Source organism: Gouania willdenowi, chromosome 4, assembly GCF_900634775.1.
Source record: "Gouania willdenowi chromosome 4, fGouWil2.1, whole genome shotgun sequence".
Lineage (NCBI taxonomy): Eukaryota > Metazoa > Chordata > Actinopteri > Blenniiformes > Gobiesocidae > Gouania > Gouania willdenowi.
Window position 1 is genome coordinate 6,738,289 of NC_041047.1, and position 20,828 is coordinate 6,759,116.

At 36.5% G+C, this 20,828-nt stretch overlaps 1 protein-coding gene across 2 annotated transcripts in view; it reads right to left on the reverse strand.

Annotated features, from left to right (window-relative positions):
• Positions 1 to 20,828, reverse strand: part of LOC114461561 (phosphatidylinositol 4,5-bisphosphate 3-kinase catalytic subunit alpha isoform-like) — a 64,157-nt gene that overhangs the window by 12,571 nt on the left and 30,758 nt on the right. Inside the window, exons 2-16 of one of the 2 annotated variants that reach the window (XM_028443741.1) lie at positions 18,005 to 18,750; positions 17,551 to 17,632; positions 14,035 to 14,138; positions 12,518 to 12,686; positions 12,188 to 12,314; positions 11,098 to 11,307; positions 10,686 to 10,780; positions 10,423 to 10,578; positions 8,864 to 9,109; positions 7,097 to 7,182; positions 6,764 to 6,869; positions 3,402 to 3,554; positions 3,159 to 3,293; positions 773 to 897; positions 537 to 618 (exon numbers count right to left, since the gene is read on the reverse strand). In XM_028443741.1, the coding sequence (XP_028299542.1) occupies positions 537 to 618; positions 773 to 897; positions 3,159 to 3,293; positions 3,402 to 3,554; positions 6,764 to 6,869; positions 7,097 to 7,182; positions 8,864 to 9,109; positions 10,423 to 10,578; positions 10,686 to 10,780; positions 11,098 to 11,307; positions 12,188 to 12,314; positions 12,518 to 12,686; positions 14,035 to 14,090 (1,746 nt within the window). In that variant the 5' untranslated portion in view covers positions 14,091 to 14,138; positions 17,551 to 17,632; positions 18,005 to 18,750. The remainder of the gene's footprint in view (positions 1 to 536; positions 619 to 772; positions 898 to 3,158; positions 3,294 to 3,401; positions 3,555 to 6,763; positions 6,870 to 7,096; positions 7,183 to 8,863; positions 9,110 to 10,422; positions 10,579 to 10,685; positions 10,781 to 11,097; positions 11,308 to 12,187; positions 12,315 to 12,517; positions 12,687 to 14,034; positions 14,139 to 17,550; positions 17,633 to 18,004; positions 18,751 to 20,828) is intronic. The other variant, XM_028443742.1, reaches the window with a different exon arrangement.

Below are 20,828 nucleotides of genomic sequence, written 5' to 3' on the forward strand. Positions count from 1 at the left end.
TTGATTCGGGGCTAAGGTGGCCCCAAGGGGCCCCAAAAGAAATATATATTATCAATATTACGATGGTTGGTGGTACCAAATCATTGGCACATACCAATAAAAAAATGGGGCTAAACTCCTTTTCCGGTAGGTTCTAAATTTATTGAAACATACGTAGTTGTGTGATATATTGTTTCAAAGGCAATTCATTGTAGATTATGATTTTACGTTGCACAATTTGAATTGTTTTACTCGGTGGAACCAAGCCATTTGACTGAATGCTCGGGAACGTGGTACGTGCTATTTGGCGCGGAGACATTCCGCGGGTCCGGCTGTAGTTCATCAGAACTTGTTACTTGAGAATTTTATGTATGGCTTACTTGTACTTGTACTTAAGTAAGATTCCAATTAAGTAACAGTACTTCTACTTCAGTAGGATATATCAGTATATCAAGCTTTACTTTATATTGATAGATTTTTTTTTTAATGACGGTGATAGAGAAAAGCTATTAAAAATGTTCAGTCAAAATAAATCATGATGGACATGATGTGAGTACCTGTGCTACTTCATCTCGGGAGTTCCATTTAACAGCAAGTAGGATCTTAGGAAGTATCTCAGGGAAGTTCATGCAGTAATGCCTGATAAGAAAACAAAGGGTTTTTTTTTTGCTCCATCACTGTTTGATACGAACTCATTTATCCTTCATAATACACTCTGTAAATACTTGTATGGACATATGATATTATACGTCAAGTGTAGTAGTTTAGGTGAATGAGATATTTCCTGTCTTACCTTTGTCGCCAGAGGAAGTCTTTTTCCTGCTCAGTGATTTCTGACAGAGGGTCCCTGTTACTGAGCTGTCTCAGCTGCTCAGTGTCACCATCTGTCAGTGCGTGATCTCTGGCCACACGGTTGCTCTAAAATACAATATGAACAGAGTAAAAAAGCAACAACTTCATTCAATGCTTTGAAAAGTCCCCTCTATAAAGCTGTAACAAACCAAATGTGTAGGCATTATTGTTCCATACGAACAAAAAGCAGAATTTTATTTTATTTACAAATTGTATTTATTAGGTGTTCAAAGGTAACATTTTTAACTTGTTTCCATGTACCAGTATTTTACAAGTTCTTAAGAAAATAAAAAAATTGGAATTTTCTGGTTTAAAAACCCTATTTAATTATCAAAGGAACATTTATTTCACTTTTTTACTTAAGTACATTTAGTAGCATGTACTTTTTTTACTTCTACTCAAGTAAGGGAGAAACTTCAATACTTTTACCAGTCATTTTTTTTATTAAAGTATCTATTATTTTACTTGAGTACTGAAGACTAGTACTTTTTCCACCTCTGGTTTACACCAGTGTTTTTCAACCTTGGTTTCGCCTGGAATTAATAAGGGGTCATCTGATATTTCTAGTATTTGATCAAATAAATTACTGATTAAAAATTTTTTTTTTTTGAATAAAAAAAATGTAATTGTTATTCTTCACCACATACAATCTCAGACAAAAGTATTATATACTTTTACTTTCTCAAATATAACTCCCAGTAATCATGTTTTAGATACACAATATAGCTAACAAGTTAAAAAACTAATTCTAGAGGGAAATCATCAGCCCCACCTACATACATGTGTGCACTGGATTAAAGAGGTGCTTCATTTCCTCAAACTGAAAGAGCAAAAACTTGGAACCCCTTTTTGCCATATGTCAAAAACAGGGACTGTCATCTTGAACTGGACTGAGTACCTAGTTTGAAAAACACTGTGATTTTTTTTTAATCTACTTTCTATTATTGTCAACCTTGTTTCTTTCTTTTTTCTTAATGGGACATGTGCCAGGGGAGGGATACGGGTGGGGGGTTTAATTATTTGTCTCTATATATGTGTTTATCTTGTTTTTGTTGTAAAACAAAGAAGAAAAATATATTCTGTATGGACGTTTCTAAATGGAAATACTGTTAATATGTAAAAACAATGAAGAAAAAAGAAACGACATCTCGAGGAAAAAAAGGCTCTGGGGTCACTTGACATTAGGGATATAAAAATAAGGTCACTGGCCGAAAAAGGTAAATACTGGTTCACACTCCAGCTAAATTTTGTGTGCACACGTGCAGGGAAATGCCTTTTACCCACAATCCTCCTGCAACACTGCAACATTCCCGACAGTAATAAGATGGTAATTTAAATCTTAAATGAGTTTCCATCCAGCTCAAATAATGCTCTGCTTGATCCGAAGCCAGACACTGTTATAATCACACCACAGTGTGAGAAATGGACTCTCCTCAAATCCTCATGAATAACTTAACACATCGCAGACAAAATCTCCTCACGTGGCGCTACAGTAACTCCCAACAACAAGTCACATCATGTCAGACATTATTAATCTGATGCCTCACATGGTTTGCTGATTTCAGTGGAGCTCCATTGTCAGTGATGAGTAACTAAATACAGTAACACAGGCACGGGCGATTCTGACTAATCCTAAGGATTGGCGGCCAGCCACCAGTGGATGAACACAATATAGTCTTGATTGTGTCATCTTTTATGGATTCATTTTACAGCTTTGATACACACATGGGAATAGATCAAATAGATTTTAATAGTCGTCAATGACAACGAGCACATAACTTAATTTAAAGCGTGTGTATTAAACCACAAGTCCATTTGGATAAAGACTGCTTGCATGTGAGGGGATGAGAACAGTCTGAGCTGATGGTTTAAGGCAGTATTTTTCAACCTTGGGGTCGTGACCCCATGTGGGGTCTCCTTGAATATGTTAAAAATAATTACTGATTAAAAATATGTCTTTTTAATTTTTTCTAATAATTTTAAAGCCTGTGTTCCGCTATCTTGAAATCACGTGATTGATGACGTCACACGGCCCCATTTGCCTGTAAACATCCCATTGTTTTCTATTGGACTAAAGCATTCAACCTGGTTTTTAGATCATTTAGCAGCTTTTTCAGTTAAAATGACAACTTGCTTTTGGTTGCTTTTGGTTGCTTTTGTTCACTGAAAGAGAATAAAAACTGTTGTTTTTCTCTTTCAGTAATTAAATGAGCTTTTGGTAAAGATTTAATTCAAAGAACTTTTTGTGCCCCTGTATCTTAACATAACACTTGCTTTAGCCTTTAACTCAAACACAAGAATCCCAAAGAAATCAGTCTTCACATCACCTGCCCTGAGAGGTTGTAGGTGAAGCCCATCTCCCTTGAGATGGTCCTGTTTGCATGGTCCTCTACAGCGGTCATATCAGGGTATTTGACGGCACAGCTGAAGTGGTCAAACTCCAGCTCAAGACATGGCGTTTCCTAAAGGAAACAGAATACACGGAAAGAAATTTAAAAAAAACTAATTCAAAAGCTGTAACATTGTACCTGTGTCTGTGCTTTTTTTTACGTGATGCTATATCTGAATACCTTATTGGGGTTGGAGCCAGTGACTCCTATGGGATTGAGGAGGTCTTCTAAACCATGGGGAACAGGCCACAGGTTGAGAGCCATCTTGTTGGTCACCAGAGTGTGAGTGTAATCAAACAAGTTGATGTTTCCCCAGGCGAGTGGACAGTGCTCCTGAGAAAAAAAACAAAGAGCAACACAACCAAAGCATCAATAAACAACCCAGTAATAAAGGATGATTGAAGATGTAATTCACACTAAAGGGAAATAAAACACAGATTTAAATTCATATTTTTATTGCTAATGCTGATCCATCATTGAATGAATCAGTGGTTGACTAGAAAGAGACCTTCATATATAGATGAGATGATGGGATACTCTTTAAAATAACTCATTTGCACACTATATCTCTCAGCTAAGTTTCACTTTAATCAACCATTATGTCTGTGAGCATTAACGCAAGAAAGAACAAAGGATATGTTTGTTGTGTTTTGGAGTAATTCTGTCTTTAAAAAAAAAAAGAGTTATCTTGGGTTTTGTTTATTCCTGTCATGTTTCTATTCAAGTTTTTGCAATCATCAGATTTGAATTGAGAGTCTGGTCATATAACTCCAATCCGGCACGTCTACAACCAACCAAGGCCAAAAATCTGTTTAAAATCAAAGTAAAAATACATGTTGTAATCATTGCTGTATGGACAAACCAAGAAATGTATGTCATGATAGATATTTATATATGAAAAGCATTAAATAATCTATCAACATATTTTAGATCAGTGGGTGGTGGAGGGGGGCTGTTTGTGTGTGTGATGCCATGACCTTTGCATTCAAAGAACTTCATTATTACTGTTCTAAAATATGTGATTGCACATAATTTTTTATGAAAAAGAATAACCACAATTTTTAATCCATTTTGTTGATAATTTGTTGCTATTGGGAGAGGGGCCTGAAACCTTTACATCCATATAAAGAGGGACGCAACAGGTTTGGGAAGTCTGGGAACCACAGTTCTAGATAACATCTTTAACGGATGACGTGTTCACAGATGGAGCGCAACAGAGGGAGGTGACGAAACCAAGCACAGTGACAGACGTGGACAGAGTTACATGCAGACAGCCTATCAAATGCTCCTATTTATAGTAAGTGGTAGAACAAAGAAGCTGCTGAAAAGTGTTTATCTTTAATTCAGGTGAGGCATGAAAGAGCATCCGCTAACCCGACCTCAACCCTGCGTGGCACAGGCAATAGGCAGCACTCACACCAGGTGTCTGTTACCATATCTATGTCTGGTATTCATTGATACATCTCACACTCACAGCAAACACACGCACACATCTGTCTTTCAACTTGACAATTTTATCATTTAACTTGACTGTCATAAATGTCAAAGAAAGATTGCAACAGTTTTACGCATTATGTTTCTAAACTAGATACTGTAATTGACATGAATATTATTAAAAACCCTTAAAAGAGAAAAAAAAGGGAAAAAAAAGCTTTCATTTTTCATTCATGCATTTTCCACTGTGTGTGTGTTTTTTTTATTTCATGTATTTCACACACTTTCCACACATTCCAATAGGTGTGAAGGGAATCCTTCAGCTATGACTGGGAGTGTCAATCCACCTGATTACGTCACTGCTGATGTTTTCTGCCATTACATTGTGCTTCGGGCTAATTAGTAATTAAACAGAACCAAAGACGATACCACAGCGACGCAGACAGACTGACGCACAGTTAAGGTGAGTGGCTTCTTACATGATTCATTGCTCAGGAGCGACATCACTCTCCTGTGGGGATCAGCCTACTTAAAACAGATCTACATCTCAACTCATGGGTTGGGACCCAAACATAGGTTGCAAACTCGTTTTCAGTGCATCACTTTTTAAGAGGGGAAAAAGATCCTGTACTTTCATTTTGAAGCTGATTCACAGGTGCAAGAGAGTTGTTAATTAGCTGTGCCAAGGAGGTAATATTTTCACCAGGTTTTTATTTATTTATCTGTTTGTTTGTCTTTTTAGCAGGATTACGACAAAAGTACTCAAATATTTAGATTTTTTTTTTTTTTTTTTTTTTTAAAAACAAAGATAGATCTCACACCATGGGAGATTCCATTAAACTATGAAGGGGATCTGGAACATTATGGATAAGTTTCAAAAACTAAAAAATTGCCAAAGTTTCAAAAATTCATTTCCTGGTTCGTAATTGAACGATCTTTATGAAATTTCACTGAGTTATGTCAGATTGGTTTTTCAATTCCTCCAGCGAGTTTCATTGGGATCCAAATTCTGCATTTCATCGCAATTTTTTTCCCCAAAATATATGGGTGTACATATAATTGGACCTACTGTATGGTTATTAATGGGGATATGAATTTCTCCCAAGCCTTTGAAGTGTAAATGATCATGGTACCATGATCAGGATCACTGATCCAAATAACTGATAATATCTGACAATGACGAGATTTGGCACTTGGCGGAGGTTTACACCCTCCGAACACTTTTGTTTGATGTATTTTTTAGTATTTACTTACAAATAGGGAAATAATAACAAGCTAATTTTATAATTTTGTACTGGTATTTTATCTTTTTTTATTGGGATGCATAATTATGAAAATTAAAAAGTAAATCATCTTTTTTGTAATAGTGGCAATAAAATTTGCTAGAAATGTTCTATCACCAAAGGTCTTTTTCTTTTCTAATTTGGGTTTAGGGTGTGTCTGTTGTTTTTAACCCTTCTTTGTCTGATGCTAAGAAAAGTTGTACATTTTGCACTAAAAACAGTGAAAAATGTTGTATGACAACACCAAATAACTAGAAAAATGCATTTCCTGAAGAAAATGCAAGTGAGGATGCATGTGGTGATATTTATATTGCAGAAGGTATGATGAAAACAGTTGAAATGGGTTAAAAAAACATGGATACAGGCTATAACATAACATATGTTGGAAAAGCATTGAAAGTTAAAATAAGCTCAAAAAGGTGAAAAAGCTAAACAAAGTAGAAATAAGATGATAAATAATAGGAGGTTAAAGCATCTGAAACAATCTAAATTAAGTTGAAAAAGGGAAACTAAAGTTGAAAAAGGTTGAAAAATGTTAAAATTATCGGTTAAAGTTGGAATTGTGCCTGCTGGAGGCGAAGCGCACAATTTTTGAAGCATAAAAAAAAGTGTTGATTTTATTTTTTAAAGTGGCATCAATTTATTCCCGAGTCTGAATTTGTGACATAATGACAAAAAACTGAGGATGCTGCCCCCACGACCCGGAAACGGCTAAGCGGGAGAAGATGGATGGATGGATGGATGACAAAAAATATGTTTTTGCAGGCATCATTGAGGATGCACACCAGGGTAGTCTATCCATTCCCTGTATGTTTGGACACTGACCTCCTTGGCTCCTTTCCTGCCCTTCACAGAACATATGGAGAGGCATAGTCTGGCAGCACGGGGAATGTCTGGGATGTACATATCGTAGGTGAGCCACTCGTTCCACCTGCACAAAAAAAAAAAAACACAGTAGGATGTCTTCAGCTTTTTCCAGAAGACAAATTAAGTTTTCAGAGAGGATAAGAAGTGAAGAGAACATACGCAGTAATGTTATACAACAGATAATGTTACTATGCAGAACTAAACCGTTAACTTACCCCCTCTCCCTTGGACTGTTTTCCAGGAAACTGAACTCCAGAAAATGTATCATTTAAGGGTATTTAATTTACCTACCTGGGATTTGAACAAGGAACTCTCTGTGTGTTGACGTTGTCACACATTTGTTCTCCCCCATGATAGATGCCTGTCCTCACGTATATCTGTAGGTTGAGACGAGAAATGTCAAAGACAAAGTAACAAACGAGGATGGGTTGTGATCAGCGAGGGCATCAATCTCACATGTAAACGACCTTAACATCAAAACAAATGTTGAAGGCTTGTCTCTTCATCAATGGTTCCCAACCTTTTTTAGGCTGTGACCCACCTTTTTAGAACACAAAATTCTGGCAGACCCAGAGACATTTTGTTCTCTAGAATTAGTTTTTGATCATCTTTGTTATACAGGATTATAGTGCAGAAAGTGACAAGATGTGCCAGCTCAAATATTTGTTTTACCACATTTTATTTGAACTAGAATTATATGTGAAAGTATAAAACACGTGTTTGAGATGTTGTGAGTAGTAAATGATACAATTTAAATAATAAATTAATAACTAGGCAAGACCAATTTGTAGTCAGGTTTTAGGGAAAAAAGTTGTGCGAAGGTCAAGGTCACATATTGAAAGGAAATGTTGTTCAATGGTACCAGTCTGAGCACTGTATCTCAATTTGTGGCCAAGTAATAGGGAAAAAAGTATTTTTGGGGGTTTTTTTTTTACTTTGAGCGAAGGTCAAGGTCACATATTCAAAAGAAACATTGTTCAATGGTACCAGTCTGAGCACTGTATTTCAATTTGTGGCCCAGTTATAGGAAAAAAGTATTTTATTTTATTTTTTTACCTTGAGCAAAGGTCAAGGTCACATATTGAAAGGAAATGTTCAATGGTACCAGTCTGAGCACTTTATCTCAATTTGTGGCAAAATTATAAAGAAAAAAGTTGTTTTTTTTGTTTGTGACGTCATGAACTTTGACCCCTACCCATCTTTTTACTGGTAAGTCGCACAGCTTTGGTCTAATTAAATAACATACTCCACTTGAGATGAGTTTTTCATAAATGTAAGCATCAAACTTGTACAATATTCATAGAGATATGGAAAATGTTGGTTTTTGACACTTGACGTGAACTTGGCTTTGACATTTTGGCTACAAAAAAGGTTGACAAATCATCCTTGACATTGCCCCTATGAGATGACATATGTGTCATTAGTGCGGCATTAATAGCCTAGGAGAAGTTCTAGGACAAAGGAGTTTGCGGAAGAAAAATAATAAGAACTACAATTACAATGTATTTCGCCATTTTGAATTGCCAAGTACAATAAAGAAAATATGTATAAATATTCAGTATATTTTTTTATGAACTACTAGACCAGAGGTTAATGAAGTTTATTAAAGTGTATTACAAATACAGAGTAGCCACCTCAGATATTTTTTATACTGCATTTTATTTGAATAAGATTTCTATTTGAGAAAGTTTAGGATACAGTTATTTGATATTTATTGTGTGTGATGTGTATTTGAAAAAGAATAATAAATAAAACGAATGTAAAAATATTATTTTATTCAATTTTTTTAACTAAGTTTTTATTTTTATTTTAACAATTACTAGACATTTCATGCAACCCTATTTCAGTTCCAGGTGACCCCACATGGGGCCCCGACACCAAGGTTGAAAAAAACTTGGTGTTATTTACATTTTAAAATATTTTAGCTGGAAGGAAATCCAACTGTAATTAAATACTGCATCATAGTATGGTGATGCTGTGCAGCCTTGTACCAGTACCATTCAGTGGATTAATCCACCCAGACACATTTATTTATAGATGAACTGGAGCCCCCCCTACCTTGTCTATGTCCCGTATATTGACGTTAACATAGGTGGCACATAGGATACGTATACGCAGGGTCCCGTTGATGGTCCATAGGGACTTAGTAGACGCTTCACCGTTCATATACGACGTGGCTGTTGAGATGCGTCGAGAGTATGACGGCATGACAAAGTTATCTGTGGGCAGCTGAGTGTACAGGCTGTCCTTTTCCATCAGCATCAAGTTAGGCAACCTGGTCAGCATGATGCAACTACGGATATACTATAGAGAGGGGGTGGGGTGGGGTGGGGTCACACAGAGAAGAAGGATGAGCAGGAACTCCACACAAAGCTGCACACGCGTGACATATTTCTGACAAAGAAACTCCAGTTAGCGTTAGTGAGGCACTGACATGAATTTGTTACTATCCAATGATAACAGATAATTTAATAAAGGGATCCTTCACTGTTTTTACAAATGTGGCCTATAATTGCCTAACAAAATGCATTATTTTGCATCATATACGTTTTTTTAACTTTAAAAATGGGACTATTTTTACTATTTTAGAGGCTGTGTTCTGCCATCTTGAAATCACGTGATTGATGATGTCACACAGCCCCACTGCCTCTAAACATGCCATTGATTCTTGTTGGAGTGAAACATTTAGCAGCTTTTTAGATCATTTAGCAGCTTTTTTTTAATCAAAATGACCATTTGTGCTACTTTTGTTTGCTCTAAATAATCAGGAAATGTTAAAGATGTTGACGTAACCCTCTTTCGCTTACCGAAAGAGAGTAAAAACAGTTGTGACCGGAAGAAAATATGTGACCGCAGGGTGCAAAAGTTCCAACTCTGCAGTTTGGTAGTAGACAATGAAGCAGAGAAGAAGAGCTCTCCAAAGGGACCTTAACTCCCCCTTAAACAGTGCGCAGCTGATGCTCTGCAGGCTGAAGTTGGCGAGTAATCACGGACTGTTAAAGACGCACAAACCCTGAGGATAGAAGTCCTTTTGAGTGGGAGTGTAGGAGTAAAGGCCCCCTTGGGAGAGCTCATCTTCTCAGCTTTATTGTCTACTATCAAACCGCAGAGTTGGAACTGTCGCCTCCTGTAGTAACAGATTTTTTTTCGGGCCAAAACTGTTTTTAATTTTCTTTCGGTAAAGAAAAGAGGTTTACATTGGCATCTTTAACTTTTACTGATTATTTAGAGCAACCAAAAGCAGCACAAATTGGCATTTTGACTGAAAAAGCTGCTAAATTATCTAAAAAGCGGGCTGAATGCTTCACTTTAATAGCAAACAATGGGATGTTTATAGGCAGTGGGGCTGTGTAACGTCATCAATCACGTGATTTCAAGATGGAGGAACAGACGCTATAAAGCGGTAGTTGTATTTTCAAAACTTAATGAAACAACTATGGTGCAAAATAATGCGTTTTTTTAGGCATAGATCTTCTAATAAGTACATTTCAAAATGTTTATACCACATTTGTTAAAAAAAAAGTGGAGGATCCCTTTAAAACCCGTGTGTTTTGCTCCATGCAAGAAAGCTCTGAATTTGTCACATGCTTAGAAACACATCTGCTTCTGTGTCTTACCTTATACTGGCTGATGGGGTATTTTTCCAGCAAATACTCATCACAGCCACACACTTTGAGGATGTATTTACCCTGATATTCCTGGACACACATCTTTAGCTGCTCAGGAGACAGTAGCATGCTGCGGGTCTTCTTGCGAATAGCTTCTGCTATAACCTTTGGACACAGTTGATGCAGAAACCTAGTGTTAGGGCTTTACTTACAGTTTTATAAGCGTGTAATTGGTGCAATAAAAAAAGCTATACTCTTATTCTTTGCCCCACCTGTTCAGGCACACAGTCGTGGTTGATCTTCAGTGTGTACTTCTGCTTGTCATTGTTTGGAGAGACAATCACCCAGATTACAACGATAATCTGACCTGCAAGAATAAAAACGCACATTGGGCCAGAGGACAGGGAAAAATAACTAAACTAATCCAAGCAGCAACAGAAAAAGTTCAAATGAAACAGTAATTAAACAGAATCCTTTGACTGTTTGTTATAAAACAAGTGGCTGTGTCTATTAAGTACGCAGAGTAAAACAAAGAGTCCGTAATTAAGCATTTAACTGTTGAACGGATGACCTTTATATTCAAAACAACTCAAGTAAAAGATGAGAAACAAGAAAAACATCAAATTAAAACATTATTTTAATTCTTAAAAACACGAAACAAAAAGAAAGGAACTATGTGCATACCTTTGTCTAGTTTGCTGTAGATGTGTTTGGGAAGTTCTTGCGTAGATTCAACATTGGGTGGGTAAACGTAAAGTGCTCGACTGTGGGGTCCGCTGGCGTCTCGAAGCTCAACCGAGTCCTTACAAACGTTCAGGATATTCCTTCTGAAGTCCTGCACCTCGGGATCCTTCACCAGGTCAAACTCACACACAGGCATCCCGATGGCAAACCCTGAGGACAGAGGAAGACCAACATTACGACTACTTTAAATGTGAAATTACTGTACAGGTTTTTATATCTTCTTTAGTGTAATAATTAGTGGTGAGACTCAATCAAAAAAATTATCTAATTAATTATAGACCTTGTAATTAATTAATTCCCTAACAATATTTCACACGCGAAGCAAAGTTTTTCCAATTTAAATGGAGTTTGTATATGACTGAATCAATGAAAACAATAAATTAGCTTCAACAACTAAATGTGTGTTTATGATCTTCATCATGAGTGCTAACAATGTGCAATATGAATAAAGAACATTATGATTGCATTGTTCACAAAGCACCAACTTGAATTTAAGTAAGGTATGTTTATGCTTTTCAGGATTTTTTGTAAACTTTTGAAAACAAATTTCTTTTTGTGTATTAAAATAAAAAACAGCCCTTAGTACAGAACATTCCAGAGAAGTGGAAAGCTAGCTGCTACATAATTAGCATTAAGGTGCTAACAGAGACTTGAACTCTTTCTTGCACAACTGGGCTTTTCTATCCGGTGTGTTTTTAAAAACTAAAAGGAACGCCCACAAAACACAGGAACGATTCATGTTGTAGTCTGTGCATCAGTATTATGCGCACACTGGGAACTTGTGCAATAAGAAAGGTTCTGCGCTTTGGAGTGCAAAAAAAAAACAGCGATTAACTGTGTTATTTTTCTGTAATTAATTAATAACCATTAACGTGTTAAAGTCCCAGCCCTAATTAAAACATATCAGTATGCTAAATATATCTGTATATATTTCCAATTTTAATCTTAAATTTTTTTTTGATAAAATCAGTAACAAGGAGCTGTGTTAACACAAAGCAAGACACTAAATATAATGAGGGAAGCTTTTCACCAATTTCCCTGTTGAGGATCTTTTCTTCTCTGTTGCCGACTGGTTCAATAACCTTGAGAAATGGCTGGAAGAGTCGAAGGTCACACAGCCTCCTTGTCTCATCGAAGAACTCCTCCCGCTCTGCTTCCTGTAGGAGTAGAACAATCGGATCAATATTCCACTCTGAAATCAATGACAACATGCTGTTGGAGAGGGGCAGCCGTTTGCTTTAGCTGATAAAAAACTGGATTTTTGTATGAATGGAAACTGATGCAAACAGTTGTAGAAGTGCAATGACGATGTCACAGACATCCCGTCTGTGATTGAGCCACGATGACCCCATGCTCTTACCTGTGTTACACTGACAAAGATGTAGGATGTCTCCTCTTGTAGTAGGTGGTGCAAAGGGTATTTTCTGGCCTCCTTGAACAGCTCGTGTTTGATGGTGATGAGCGTGGCCTCACGGAGACACTCCAGAGTCAGGATCATCCCATTGGGCAGCAAGCAGTCCACCAGGATCCTAAAGACACGTCACACACACACACAGGAGTGTTTTCACATCTTCTGATTATCAAAGTATAAAAACCGTAATGCATGAAAAAAGAGAGGTAGTTAAGGCAGGATATTTCAACCACTTTGTGTGCCGTGAGCCCCTCCCAGTCCCAAAGCGCACGGTCATATTACTAATCACATATTTTTATATTATACATTATATAAACATATGAAATGATATAATGTAAAAAAAATAAATCATATAAAATAAAACAATATTTAAGAGTTCAGTTGTAGTTCTGATCATAATTAATGTTTTTTCAATCACTTTTATCCCTCCCATGACATGTATCAAGTATGCAAAGTATGAAAGATGATAAAATCATTTGATAAGAATTATTGAATATTGTTAATTTCACTTTAAAAAAAGAAAACAAATATGAAAAATAATAGATTGTTTTTTGTTGTTTATTTGATTCCTTTTAAAAACATGTATAAGAATGACTATAGATTGTAAATTGCACTTTTTATCACAAGGAAAAATAAAATATAATTTTTCCTTGTGTTTATTTGATTCCTATTCAAGACCAAATGACTATATTGTTAATATAGGCTACAAAGTTTCGATCGGTTGTGTGTCATGTACCTTGGCTCAAAAAAGGTTGAAAAACACTGAGTTATTGTGTAAAGCAGGGGACGATCACGATCTACCGGTTGATTGCGGAGGCATTTTGTGTCGATAGACCTCATAAATTAATGAGAACGGCACAGTCACGTTCACCAGAAATTACACCAAACAATTTAGCTTTTGACCTCAATTTGAGGGGGCGCTAGTTCACAAATCTGTTCATTTACAACTTCTAATAATAAGCAGAAGAAGACCCTTAAACTATAAGTAGAAGAAACCATAGAAGATCTTCTAAAGAACAAACGCTCTGTCTGTGTGCTAATGACTGGCACCGCTAAATGTGCTTTTTATTGTGGGTCTTTGATGAAGTGAGCAGCTGTGTTTACATATTTACTCTAGATATTTTACCAACTTCATTTTCAAAATATTTTACCTCATTGCATTTTTTTTATATATATATACATATATTTTTTTTTTTTTTTTTTTTTTAATCAAACTCAGTTTTTAAGCATTAGTTTCAATATTATTTTGTATTTCAATAATATACAAATATTGAATAATTCTTTATTAATTGCAATAGTAATAATATAATCATTGTAATAGTGTAAATATTAAAATCTAATTATTTAATATTATAGCCCCCCACCAACACAGTAGATCGTGAAGAGCTGTCCGTTGTAGAAGTAGCTCGCGAGCTGAAAAAGTGTGAGCCCCCCTGGTGTAAACACATAAAACCGCTGTACTGTACCTTGGGGGCATCAGATGGAGGCCCCACAGCTCTCCTGACGATGGCCTGGGAGGCATCTTCCCTTTTGTCTTCCAGCTCGATTGCACACAAACTGCAGAGCTCACCTGGAAAAAAGTAGCAATTATAGTCAAAGATTTAGGCTTCAAAGTCAGACTACAAACTTATTTTATAATAAGGCCCAGGGGTAATGCAGATCAAAACACTTTTTGGCTTAAAAACAAAAAAAAAATCTGTCTTGATGATGCACCTGTTCAAACTACAAGCAAGCACAGGAGAAAACTGGATAACTAGAATTTAAACCAGTGACGCTGACGATTAGAACCCTTAATCTAAATCACATTTCTATGAGTCACGTTTCAAACTAATAGAACAAATGAATACAAAAACCAGCTCTGAAAACAATATCAAAATTACAATGTTGGTTACAAATGAAAACAATAATAAAATTATGATTTTCTTCAGTGTTCTTCGGAGTTAGTTTTTTACTGTGAGACCACGACTGTGTCAGACTACTATTATTAACATGTGATAAGTGACATGTTTACATAACCAAACCACTTGAGCAGACATGGGCTCGTCAGTAAACGGTCGCCTTTACAGACATTGGAGTTGCTGTTAGCTTATCAATAAACAGGAAGAGATTTGTCATATTTATAATAAGTGTTGACTAGGCCACTAGGAGTGAGGCCCAAGGCCAAGGCAGGCTGACTTGATAATAATGTATCATGTTTTTCTGCAGTCAGTGCCTTCTCCTCGCCTTTCTCTCTCTGCTCTGTTTCAGGTGTTGTGAAGCTGATGTGACACTCTGATGTTCTATCTCTCTATCCTGTTCTGTTGGTCCTTCTGTCCACTAACCACAACCAGTCACAGCAGATGGCTGCCACCTCTGAACCTGGTTCTGCTGGAGATTTCTTCCTTTTAAAAGGGAGTTGTTTCTTCAGACTGTCGCTGAATGCTTATTCATGTGGATCTTGTTGGGTTTTTTTCTTTCTTATTATGAATTTCACATTTTGATAAGCACATTGAGATGACTTTGTGGTAATTTGCGCTATACAAATTAATTTGAATTGAACTGAATTGGTGAACTGCTACACAATAAGCTACACATCATATTTTGGAGTAAGTAAGTAGCCCTATTGTTCGACCAACTTTGAAGAACTCACTCAAACTGTGCTTTGACGGAATAGGAAATCCCAAACAGGAAGCTGTCCCAAGCTGGAGGAAGCTGCTAATAAAAACAAAGCCTAACCCAGCACAACTTTCCCCTGACGCAAAAACAAAGCCAAAGCAGGAACGCATGCAGCAGAGAGAATGGAGACAAGGCCACATCATGAAGAAACCTGAAAAACAGCTGGATCACCAGAAATATCTGACATCATTGAAATAAAATGATCATAAATGTCAGGCTCAGCTGGAAACTCAAATGTGTAACACTGTCAGAGTGTGAGAAAATAAAGAATTACACTATCAAAAATGAAAGCCCTTAATTGAAACAAACCAGCCATTGACCTGTCCTTCTGACATTGGAGAACCTGATCAGGATGCAGCTTAACACTTTTCAACAGAAGTGGAAGCTTCCTTACAACACAGGATGTGGGTGGGGATACACTGGGCTACTGAACTCACACGCAGCTAACAATAGTTCAGTGGACACGTTGACTTGATCAAATTAAATGCTCAAACAAAGTGTGTGTGAAGGGTTAGAACAGTAGCACCATATGGTGACGATGGACCAAAAAAAACAGTATTTCACCATGTGTGAAACCTAAAGACAGAGACAATCTCACTAAACGTTCCACATTCTTCATAACGCAGAGTGACCACAACACCTCTGAACCTGGTTCTGCTGGAGATTTCTTCCTGTTAAAGGGAGTCGTTTCTTCCCACTGTTGCTAATGCTTGTTCATGTGGATTTGTTGGGTTTCTTCTTACAAATTTTATATTTTGAGAGCATTCAAAATGACTTTTGTTGTAATTTGCGCTATATAAATAAAGTTGAATTGAACACACACAAGAACCTGTTTGAATTTCAATTACGTCTTTTTCTCAAAATATTACAAATTTAATCTTGAAATATTAAGACTTTCTTCTTGAAATGTTTTGACTTTAAAGTTTAATCACATAAAATTATGATTTTATTAAGATACAACTTTGTTCTCATAAAATGAGAACTTTATTGTCGAAATACTAAAACATTCTTGAAATATTATGACTTTATTCTTCAAATATTACAACATTATTCTCTAAATGTTATGACTTTAATCTCATAAAATTACAATTTTGATAAGATACGACTTTTATTCTCATCAAATTACAACTTTATTCTCAAAATATTATTACTTTAGTCTCGTAGTCTCCAGATTTTTTTTGTTTATTTAAATGTGGCCCTAATATGCTGTCGTGCTATTGCATAAAACCATAGAAATGAATAAAATCTACACAATGGAAATAAATTAAAAATGAACATGGTGCGTCATCACAGTGTCATCAAACCGGAAGTGGCCATATTGGAGGTACTCAGCAGGTAAACAAAGTAGATCCCTAATATCGAACAAAAGGAAACGATGAATTATTGCTGTATTTCAGGCTGTACCAATCGGCCAGACATTGATAAACATTTGGAGTTTTATAGACTGCCAATAGTTATAACAAATCAGGGAGATCAGAGTCAAAAGTTATCAAAGGAAAGGAGGCGCTTGTGGCTAACGAAACTAAACCAAGACTTAGAATACGAGGCAAACATCTGAACAGCATCCAAATTTATTCGGTCCATTTCTTGTCAGGTAAGTGAATTGTTAATAGCAGTGGCTCTTAACTAATTTTCTAGTGTGATGATAAGAATATAATTAATATCAAGCTACTGCATGCGGCATTATTTACTTAATATACAATAATCACATTAAAAAGCCAGTTACAGTAGCAACACAGTTCTTAAAATGTAGAGCTAAAATGTGCTGTATTTCTCATTGCATTCCAGGTAAAAGGTGTGACCTTTATCTAAAGGTTGACCCAGATTGGGTTAGGGTTAAAACCATGTAGTTGACGACATCAGAATACGCAATAGACGGAAGACTCTCTGGGTCATCATTGATCCAAGAAGAGGGAGCCAACTCGTATGTATCTCCATTAACAATAAACCCTAACTTTTCCAAGTCCTTCCCTATATGCCTTTGCATCTATAACACATTTTGAGGAGCTTTTCTGTGGTTTCGGACATTTATCCATCGCAGTGTAAACATCTGAGTGTCTCCAATATCCGGGTTACTGCCCAGAACGTGACGTCGGTGAAAACCCTCTATATTATTATTATCTTAGAATAATAATAAATACATTTTAATAATCTTTTTATTATTATTATTATTATTATTATTATTATTATTATTATTATTATCGTTAATCTTGAACATGCCCAGCGAACAAATGATGGGTCACAACCAACCAAAACAAAATAATTAAGTACCAGTAAAAGGTGGATTAGAAAACAACAGAAGACGGAGAGTAGGAGGTGAGACATACCACACAGTGACGCCCGCCAACGTGGATGTGGATGGAGACACAGTCCCACCCTTAACGTTTCAATCCATCGTCTCTTCTTCCACTGAAAGAAACATTTCAAAATGACAGAAACACCAGCGGTAAACACCCAACATCTGTACACTGACCCTGAGACTCACACAGGCCAGCTGCGAGGCTAGCTTACGTCAAAACACACAGGACAATATCGACCATAGTGGACATTTAAGACCGCTACATATTAACCAGTAAGCCAGGCAACACCCAGTGATGGATAAATAAACGATTGTCAGTCAGACTGGTAGTCTCCACTGATAGTTATTAGCCGACAGCTAACACTCAACCTGTCATTCTCGTGCTGGAAAACAAATAACAACAGGGTCGTGTATCTGATAAATAAATAATTTTTTTTTAAAAAAAACCCCAAAAAAAAAGACCAACGTGTGAAATAACTTACCCGTTTTCAGGTTAGCTGTGGGTTTTAATTGAGGAGGCTGGACAGAAACGCGGTACCAGGGCTCGCTCCAGTCAGCTAGCCGTCCAGCTAGCACACCCCCTGGCTTCACAACTGCCGGTTGGTGGCGGTGTTACGAGTCGACTGGTTTGTTTGTTAAACGGTGACAGGTTTTCTCAATGACAGAACGGATGATAGTACATAAAAGTAAGTCTCGGTGGTTGTTGAACTTGAATTGTTATGAGTCCAATAAGAAATATTTAAAAGTGTTATTTTTTACTAAGTTTTATCATTACATCGTGTATTTTGATGCATATTCGTCACAGATTCACGTTTATTTGTATCTATTTCTGTCGTATTTTTGTTGCATTCCTGAAACAGTTTAGGTTAGGTTTACAAAAGTGATTTAATCAAACATAAAAATCTAACATCACTTTAGGCGGGTTAATTTGAGAAAATACCAAACAAAATGCAATGGTCACCAGTTAACAGGGTGACGCTTAGATCCGAAACAGCAGTACCCGGTGTATCCGTCTGTCAAGCTTCTCTGCGCCAAACTATCCAAGACAGCAGCTCCACTGAACAGTAGAGGGGTCCTCCTGAGGGGTGAGGGGTCCTCCTGAGGGGTGAGGGGTCCAGGGTGAAGGCAAAGCCGGATGATTAGCGAGAGAAACCCGCACTGGGTGTACTGGTGATGGTCTGAATTTGATGGTCCAGTCTATACTGTAGTGCTGCTGGGCAAGTTGTCTCTGCGACAAAAAAAAAAGCAGCCACCCTGTGTGTGAGCCAGGATCTCCTCCCTTTCCTTGGACGACAACACACACACACACACACACACACACACACACACACACACACACACACACACACACACACACACACACACACACACACACACACAAATATCATAACAAATCATAAAAATTGTTGGATGTCAGCATTTTGAACAGTGTTTTTCAACCTTGGGGTGAGGACCCCATGTGGTGTCGCCTGAAATGTACATTGATTGATGAAAATGTATACTGTATACATTGTATTTTTTTCAAATTAAAACACAATACGCAATTTAAATAAAATAAATAAATTACAATGTAAAAAATATTTGTCACTGTGCACTAATCCTGGCAACTCTGTATTTGTAACACAGTATTAAAAACATGAATAAAAACCGATTCTATTTGGAATTGTTTTATGTATTTTTGTTGGGGTTTGTGTATTTTTGTATCGTCGTCTTGTGTATACTTGTGTCATTTTGTGTGTTATTTGGAGTTATTTTTGTACTTTTGTCATTGTTTTGTAAATGTTTCTATTTCGTGTATTTTTGTAGTCATGCTGTGTATTTTTCTGTCATTTTGTGTATTTTTTATTTATTCATTGAATTCACTTTTCCTTCTTTATATTTATTTCTTTCACATTTTTGTTACGCATACACATTTGTGTATGATAATACTCTCTACACTGAAGCAATAAGCCCTTTAATCCATAAATCATTGACTCACTCTATGATGTAATACAATTATTACACTATTAGGGGAAAAATATTTTGCTTGTCCCATAATGTAATAATAAAATGTTTTTGGGCTCAGTATCTTGTTACATTACTGACCAGTTGTAATATTTTGGGTTTTATTAAAAAACATTTTTATTACATTTCGGAATTCAGCACTTCATCCGTTTTTCTGTTCACTGGGTTAGTCACATTGTGTTTGTATATAAAATGTGTATGTATTGTCTTTTTAAAAAATAATTGAATTATGAGTACAGCTATAACCACACAAGCATACAAACCCCTTCCTTCCCTGCAGATGGCAGCAGAAGGCGAAGCGCCGTAAAGGCAGCTATGCGCCGCACTGTGGCTGACCTGCGAACTACCTCCTAGAGACCATCCCCTTGGTGCTAACGTGCTGTTGTATTGAATTGAATGTTGTTTTGTTTTGGTGCATGTACACTGAGGAGGTTTTTTCCTAGTTTTATACTGTCCTCCCCAATAGAGAACCCAGTTTAAAACCTTTTCCCCTCACCTCTCCTCCTGTTGTTCTCCTATTTTTCCATCTAAAACATGGGGCGCCGCCCTTGTGGCAACCCACAGTTCTCCCTCTCCTGTCCTCCCATGTTATATGTGTTACATGTGATTGTTTTTTTTTAATGTTTTCTTGGATGGGATTAAAGTGAAATTAAATTTCGTTGCTCTGTTACATGTGAAATGAAAAATAAAGATTCTGATTCTGATTTACAAAATGCTGTCTATCGATGAATGCGTTAAAATGTACTTCAAAGTTGGGTTTAATGACAAAGAGATTCTTTCTTTTTTTAGCTCATAAACATGGCGTTGTAATCTTTTTAAGGATTTAGAAGAGATAGTGCCAAAAACTGAATCTATTCAGAAGGAAACCAGAGAAGTTTGGAAGAGGTGGAACATTCAGTCCATCTGAGGGTAGTGACGAGCTACTGAAACAGATTAGGGCCAGTTTGGTTGGAGACTGTTGTCATATGATGAAAAGGCCCTCGTCAGTTTCTGTAGATTTGACTTTAATTAGCAAACCTTCGACTTTTATCATAATATTGTATTTTGATTTTATTTTCCCAAAATTTTGACTTTAATCTATTTTTTTTATTATTTTATTTTTTAAATCTGACTTTGACATTATATTTCAACTCTATTCTCAAAATTTGAACTTTATTCTTGCCCAGAATTATTTTCTCCATCAAAATTGGCCCTAATCCTCTTCTGTACTTGCCAACCATTGCAAATAAGCTGTACTTATTTGCTGAAAAGGGGTAATATCATGTTTATATAATAAATATATACATAAATGATATTAAAAAA